Below are 8207 nucleotides of genomic sequence, written 5' to 3'. Positions count from 1 at the left end.
CTGATATATATCACACACCAAATGCAATGATGGGATGAACTGGTAGAAGAAATTCTTTCAAAACAATTGCAAGTTGCTTTAGTTCCTCTGAAGAATTTACAAAACCCAGTGTGATGAATCCAGGTCCCTAATGCATCAGCGATGGATACTGTTCATCTCCAGACCCCAAGAGACTTCCTTATTGCATCCAGTGATCTCCAGTATCTCCAAGATCACCTGGTTACCTCCTAACTGTACCACTTCTAAATCCTATCTCAAGGCCTTAGGCCTTCCACAACACAATGGTTTAGTGATCTAACACTGTGATTTATTAACAAATTCTTAGCATACATTCCCCTCCCATAAAGATCACTAACCACCTAAACCGAACTGAATACATTTATTACCCCATCTAAAACATTCATCTACCACAAAACCAAATAAAACCAAAGACAATATATAATTTATAATATATAAATGCCACAAGTTTGTTAATGATATTGATATTGCAGTGCAGTCAGATTTTTTTTATTTTTTATTATTCATTAAACTATTTTGCAAACTATTTTTAGACCCAATATGTTAAAATTTTAATACTTGCATGACACTAAATAAATACAGTATTTCGTTTTTCTCCACCAGAATTGTATTCTGGGCAACATGGAGAGGGTTTTGAAACAGCATTCAGACCTTCACAAAACCTGTAATACGTTATTTTATGGATTTGTAATTTCCTCCATTTTCTAGTTCTAGATGTGAATTTTGAATTTTCTTGAAAGGGCAGCTCAATTTATTTATTTATTTTTATTTAAAGTATTTTACTTTATTTTTACATTTTAATTTGTAAGCTTTTATTGCCTTTATGATAGTGACAGCTGAAGATAGACAGGAAAGGGGGGTAGAGAGAGAGGATGACACGCAGCAAAGGGCCACAGGTTGGATTCGAACCCTGGGCCGCTGCAGCAGAGACTCAGCCTCAGTACATGGGTCGCCAGCTCTACCCGTTGAGCTAACCAGGTGCCCGAGCAGCTCAATTTAAATACAATTTTAAGCAAATATAATTGACCATGCAATTTATTGAGATTTAAAATATGGACTCAAAACTCATGACCTCAGTATTTTTGAAATCCTTGCTACAGTATGGCCCTTAACTAACTCCATGCTCAGGAAATCCTCCTCTGGGTTGCTCAGTATATTTGAAATTCAAATATTACTTTTCTTTATGTTTCTTCTCTTCTCGCCAGCTCTTTGAGGGAATGAAGGCATACCGTGGTGATGACAACCAGCTGCGTCTCTTCAGACCGACGCTCAACATGAGCCGCATGTCCAACTCTGCCAAGAGAGCTTGTCTACCTGTAAGATGGATGTGAGGAATGAATGGAGACATGAATGGATGGACTGATGAAAGTGTCAGTGATGAACAAATGACTTTTTTTGCCTTCAAAATGTAACCTCAGCTACAACTTCAACTGAATCTTCTACTTCTGATCATCTAAGTACCATAGCTACCTTCGTTCTTTTATTTTCAGCCACTCAACCTCCACTCTCCTTATGTTTCTCTTTCTCCACCCCCCTACCTCCTCCAGGCCTTTGATCAGTCAGAGTTTCTGGAGTGTATCAGACAACTGATAGAGGTAGAACAGGAATGGGTTCCTCGCTCAGACTCTGTTAGTCTGTACATCAGACCAACATTTATCGGCACTGAGGTAAGGAGGATCATGAAGTGCTGCATTCATTTGTTGAGGCAGAAGATGTATGTTTTTTTAATCCTCTTAATCACCCCTATGTGTTTGTGTACCCATGGTAGCCCTCTCTGGCTATAATGAAGCCCGGCCATGCCTTGCTGTATGTGATCTTGTGTCAAGTGTGCCCTTACTTCAACACCGAGACACAGGCCGTGTCCTTGTGGGCTGACCCAAAGTTCACACGGGCCTGGAAAGGAGGAACTGGAGACTGCAAGATGGGAGGGTGGGTAGACACATACTGTATGCATGTTTAATTTGTATTCACTGATAATCCATCAGTGCACTCAACTCCAATACCTGGGTGTTAAATCCTTAAAGACAAGTGGTGAAAAATCTTTAGCACTAGACTCATTCATTGTTGAAAATATCCATGTTGTTTCTGATATAAAATCAGTATTCTTATTTAGTTTTATACACTTTATCATTCAAGCGCACATGGTAGGTATATGTAAGATGCAGAGAAATCAAGCTTTTGATCCTTCTGCCCTCCCAAAAAACACAAAATATGCTTGTGTCCTTGCACAAATTTCACCAAATTTAAAGATGAAGAGCATCATGCGGCATTACTTTGCCAAACAGCTCTTATATGCACATTCTTTAGGTCAATAGGGCAGCTCTGTAGGTGCTAAATTAGTTGTAACTGTTGCTGTGGATTTCTGCAGGAACTACGGAGGTGCTTTGTTCGCCCAGTACGAAGCAGAGGATTATGGGTGTCAGCAGGTGCTGTGGCTTTATGGAGAGGACCATCAGATCACTGAGGCAGGAACCATGAACATCTTCCTGTACTGGATCAATGAGGATGGAGGTTAGTCACACTAGAACTTGGCCAATCATAGGCTGTTTTGCTGTGCTGTAGACTCATAGTGAGATTATGTAATGTGCTTTAGATACAAAACATTTTTACAAATGTGACCTCTACTGGCAGAACAATGTCACTACAGCATAATGACACAGCATCTCCAGTTCAATCATTTTCATTTTTACGTTGTCTTTTGCTTTGTTTATGAACTTATTTTGTTTTCAGAGGAGGAACTTGCAACTCCACCTCTGGATGGTATCATACTCCCAGGTATAACCCGACAGAGCGTCCTGGAACTAACCAGGAAATGGGTGAGAAAGATAAAACCTTAAAACGTGCATGGATAAATATTCCGAACTTGGCCTCACATTTCCTCTGGTCCTGTCCGCTCTCTTCTGTGCCCAGGGTGAGTTTGAGGTGAAAGAGCGCTACCTGACCATGGCCCAGCTGTGCTCTGCTATAAAGCAACAGCGGGTCAAAGAGATGTTTGGCTCGGGTACTGCCTGCATGATCTGCCCCATAGGACACATTGTTTACCAGGAAGAGGTAAGAGAAAGAGCACCAGAGAAATATACACTGTATGTAACTCTCTGTTCACTAATATACATCAAAGCCAATAATATAAAGTGTTATTAGACATTAGATATTTTATATCAAGGTTTATGTTTGTATGAAAATAGATTTAAATGATGAAACAAACAATGAATGTCATAGTAGAGTGCAACAGGATAGCCCAGAAGGGACTAACCAAACACAGGCCTTTTATATATAGTAGCTACAATATTGGCCCATTAGCCAACAAGTTTTGCAGCCACCGTAGTTTCTCCTACACACTAGGAAAGAGAGCATGAGCGAGTCGGTTGCAGCCTATAATATTTCACCATTTTGCCCTCTCATCTTCTGCCTAATGATAACTTACAGGAAGTTGGACTTTGTGCCTAGAGCCCAAAGTAACACTGTAAAAAAAGTAATGCTGTTCTTTATTTGATTACATGTTTCATATGAAAGAAGCACATTTTAATAGAAAGTAGTTATCTGTGAATAGTTTTAAAACTTTTAGAAGCTTAGTGCCTTGATGAATGAGGCTTACAGTCTCTTGTGACCACATGGATGTTTATCTTTAGAAGGTTGTCAGGACCTTGTGGCTACTTGGTTTTAATATCATAATATGTTTACTTAATATTCTTTATGTTCCCATAATTTAAATTGTAACAAACAGTTCACAGAGCAGATTAAATTATTAAAATTGTGTCTTTTTGTGTGTTTTAGAACTTGCACATCCCCAGTCAGGATAAAAACTCACAGTTGACTTCACGGATTTCAAAAGAACTGTCAGATATACAGGTTGGTGGATGCAGACACACACACACACACTACACACACATATACACACACATCCCACAGATGTGTTGCCTAGCTTAGTAACAGCTTGTTGAGCATCTGTGTTCTTTACACTCCCGTCACCCTCAGGTCTCTATTTTATAAAGCATTCAGCGATGTGATTGTAGGAGAACAATTTGAAGGAACAGCATCCTTCTAAGTAAAAGGTGGGGGTGCGAGTGGCACTAGCTGTCTGACTAGATGAAAACATTTATACATTGTCACATGTCAGCCTTGTTAGTGCTCACTAACCAGCAATAAAGAGGCTTCACTGAAAAGGAGAAATAATTAGATACATTGAAAATATGGTTGATGAGAGACCTAACAAAAACAAATGTTCTCCTCCAAATATTAACTTATCACGCATCTCCATAATTGCATTGCAGGACTGTTATGAGTGGTTATTATGTAACTCAATGAGATAAAAGCATTAAGTTGTTATTTTATGAGCAAACCCTCATTGGTCCTCATTCATTGTACACCCACTGCATACATTATCTTGCCTGTAAGTAGCTAATAAGTGAAATATCTTATTAGGTAATGAGTAATGTCTCCGTAATATTGTACATGGCCTACACTACAGTCTATGCAGCACTGCAGGTTTAAACAGATTCATAATGTTCTTTGCTGAAGGCCTGGTTTGTGTTAATGAGCGTGTTATGTATCGCTGACTGTCTGTTATTGTGCTGTGTAACGAGGTTATTATTAGTAGGGGTATGAGCTTGAACGTGATCCTTACTTTATCACTTGCACTGGGATGTCAGGATCTCAGTACAGCGCACGCTAAATCTTAATTTAGCAAAACTGCAGCCTCTGTAAGGTCTTCAAAGATCAAGTTTCCAAAAAACAGCAGTTGTGGATGACTTGTAAGTCTTGTATGTCATTCAGAAAACTGGAAAACTGTTGGTGCCTCTCTGCTTTAAACACATGATCTGAAGTGATTTTGAATTTCATACTCAGCAAACAAAGCTTCTTTTTCCAGACAAGAGTCACAACAAATGACCTATCTAGTTACACACTCAAACTTTTTCCATTTTTCTGTATATCACCGGCACCAGAACCTAACCTAAAACACAAAAATCCTTAGGGCAAGTGTTATCTGTCCACCAAACTTCAGCCAAATCCCTAACTTTTTAAGATGCTTTGTTAAAAAACGCACTGTTGAAAACCTAATAATCTTCCATCTTCTGAAACTTAAGATGACAAAACTGACTTGGAACCCTTTTTTAACTTTAGTCTCTGTAGTTCCTGTTAAGTTGTAGAGCTGACTGGACATGTTCAGTACAGTGTCTCGTCTGACTTCCCCATTAATAACTCCCTAGTATTTATCTTTTGACCCTTTGGAGGGGGTCTGACCCGTTTGTGCGGAACCACTGGACTAAAATACCTAACTGTATAGAGAGTACTTAAAACTAGCTCTACCTTGACCAGCTCAGCAGTAAAATGCTACGTACTTATTGATCCATCAGTGTTAACAATCTAATAATGTCTAAACAGGGTGCCCGGATAGCTCAGTGGGTAGAGCTGGTGACCCATGTACCGAGGCTGAGTCCTTGCTGCAGCGGCACAGGGTTTGAATCCGACCTGTGGCCCTTAGCTGTGTGTCATTTTTTTCCTGTCTATCGGCTGTCACTATAATAAAGGCACTAAAAGTAGTGTAATGGAGTATTTTCACATTGTTGTATTAGTACTTTTACTAAAGAAAAGGATGTGAATACTTCTTCCGCCACTACTTAAAAATCCACAACTGAACCTAAGGCATACACAGCCTTTTCATCAGCGTTCTGAATTGTGATATGCACATACTACATATAGTTATTGATTTTAAATCTTGGAACTAAGCCGAACAAAATGATTTGAATCTGCAAAGAGATAACTACTCCAGACTGGGGCACAGTTAAAGGTTAGTGTGTCCTTTTCTGAGTGTCCTTTGATGACAAGCTGATTATGAATCATAAACTGGTTTTGCACTGGATGCCATGCAGGCTTACACATCTGAATTACATGAGCAGATAGTGGCCCTTTCCTGATCTCTTAAATGTCCTCTAAACACTTTGATTAGTCGATCTGCCTTATCTCTTCAACTAATGACTTTTCTCTTCTTTTCTTTCGCTTTGTCTCCCTCTCCTTCTCTTTACTTTCTGCTGCATCTGTGTTTTTTGTTGTTTTGTCTTCCTTGGTCAGTCTGGGGCAGGCCATTAGCATATCTGCTCTCTCCATCACCCAGGCCTTGTGTGCATGTGGGTTATGAATGCGTTGACCACATCATTATATACGATAACATCGGCCTCCGTCGACAGTGCTTCTGAGGGAGAGAGAGACAGCTGCCGGGGCCTAATGGCGGAGTGTGGAGAGTTGGAGATAGGGGCAAGACAAACTCCTGAATTCTCTCATTAAGCTCGCTGTAATTGCACAAACCCAATTATTGCCTCAGCCTTTTGTGATCTTCAAAGCCAAGATGCTGCAAATGCAGCCTCGAACAAGTGGGAGAGGAGGAGGAGGAAGAAGATTTGACGGGGGGGAGGGAAAAGGGGCGGCAGTGAAGCTTAATGAACAATAAAAACGACAAAACGCTGGAAAACGCTGCGCTCCTTCCGCAGCGCTGTTAAATCTGTTGACATTTCATTTGGAGGGAAGCAGTGCAGTGTTATCCCCCCACACACACTCCTCCTCCCGCCCCTCTTGAAGACAACACTGTGCAACAAACAAACGAGTGGTCTGAGGCAGCAGATGAAAGATGGGTTTACTAAGTCGCCCTGCTGTTCCTCTTTCAAGTTAATTAGAAATCACATTCTTTTGTTTCCCCTTCGCAGGCGTTTATTTACTTTCTCACTTCGACCATTAGAACAAATTTGCAACATGAGACACAAATAATTGGATTTGTCTCCGCGGCTGTCACGGATTGGGGAACATTTTGTTTTGATTTTTATTATAGTTTCTTTTCTCTGTTGTGCTGTGTTCTGGTGCTGGCTGAGTTTGCAGATTTGCTCACGGATATTTGATTTCATTTTTTGATTTGTGCTTTTGCTCGCAATTAAGCAGCGGCGGGAGCGAGAGAAGTTTAGTGCTCTAGTGACGTGAGATTTTCTTTTTGCTAACTGCTCGGCCCCCCGGAGGACTCTCTTGTAACCTTGTCACGACCTTTTGCTCTCTTACAGTATGGACGCACACCCAGCGAATGGACCTACCTGGTGTAGCAGTGATGAAGAAGCCTAGAACACACATGCACACGCAACAACCAGTGTGCACACGAGAAGGATATTCTGCAATGCAACAGCCAAAAACATACTGTGAATGTGCGTTAGTGCAATATTTGTGGTCTAACTGCAATATGCCGGAGAACAGTTCTGCGGGGTGACACTTTACCTCCTTTTAAACTTAAATTAATGACAAACACACAACTGTCCAAAATAATTAACAAAAGTAGGCTAATGTCTCATGCAATACTGCACAATAACTTACAGTAACCCAGCCACTGTGGCTCGTTCTGCTGCTTCCCATCTCCTTTTCCAACAAATATCCAAGATACAGCTGTGGCTTTGATAAAACATATGTGAGATGTTACAAATATAATTTGTATGAGTTACAGAGAATTTCATACTACTTGTGTAAGAGTTACAAATCAGCTACAAGGGGACTTGAGTTTTATAGTGAGGTACGGTTTAGAAAGGTGGATAAAAAAGAGCTTTATATTATTATGTCATAGCCATTGCAGCTTCACTAAACACATGAAGAGTTAAAAAATATATATCTAGGGAAATGCAGCCATTACCTTTATGTAAGAAACATTTTGAAGTCAGTCATACTGGACTTATAGTTTTCATCAGTCCTTTTTGTGTTGTGTTTGTGTGAGTGGATTCTTGTCAGGGTTCTGTCTGTCGCTTACTATAAATGTAGCGCAATGAATGTTCTGCTGACGATTGTACATTTGCACTCAATTAAATGGACCTCTGGTATTGTAATGTTTTATTGTGATTTCTTTATAATGTTTTTTTTTCCCCTGAAATTAAAAGACTATGTTCGAGATTATTTAATTTAAAAAAAATTAAACAACATTTTTTACCTAAAAGAGGACATTTCCACTACAGGAACTTTCCCAGGGGGATCAAGAATGTTTTGAGGAACTCAGGAATTAAAGCTGGATTTGGTACTTAATATAGTTCCAGGTGCAAAAAACAAACAAAAATTATAATTTTCAAAGGTTCAGGAACTATAGGGGCGAGCCAGGCTCTGCAGAGATGCTTCCACGATCCTTAATGATTCTAAGGAGTGTTTTCCTGCCACCCTACACACACACACACACA

General features: G+C 39.9%; 1 protein-coding gene across 1 annotated transcript in view; it reads left to right on the top strand.

The window, feature by feature from the left end:
• The window catches only part of bcat1 (branched chain amino-acid transaminase 1, cytosolic), a 9746-nt gene extending 2646 nt beyond the window's left edge, over positions 1 to 7100 (top strand). The window contains exons 3-10 of the mRNA XM_035678154.1: positions 1224 to 1334; positions 1566 to 1685; positions 1787 to 1947; positions 2387 to 2529; positions 2749 to 2834; positions 2929 to 3069; positions 3793 to 3867; positions 7062 to 7100. Of these exons, the coding sequence (XP_035534047.1) occupies positions 1224 to 1334; positions 1566 to 1685; positions 1787 to 1947; positions 2387 to 2529; positions 2749 to 2834; positions 2929 to 3069; positions 3793 to 3867; positions 7062 to 7100 (876 nt within the window). The remainder of the gene's footprint in view (positions 1 to 1223; positions 1335 to 1565; positions 1686 to 1786; positions 1948 to 2386; positions 2530 to 2748; positions 2835 to 2928; positions 3070 to 3792; positions 3868 to 7061) is intronic.
• The last annotated feature ends 1107 nt before the right edge of the window (positions 7101 to 8207 follow it).

The sequence above is a fragment of the Morone saxatilis genome, unplaced genomic scaffold (genome assembly GCF_004916995.1).
Source record: "Morone saxatilis isolate NCDOM2014 unplaced genomic scaffold, NCSU_SB_2.0 Contig10, whole genome shotgun sequence".
Classification (NCBI taxonomy): Eukaryota; Metazoa; Chordata; class Actinopteri; family Moronidae; genus Morone; species Morone saxatilis.
The sequence above is the reverse complement of the archived record's forward strand: the minus strand, read 5'-3'. Positions and strand labels throughout refer to the sequence as shown.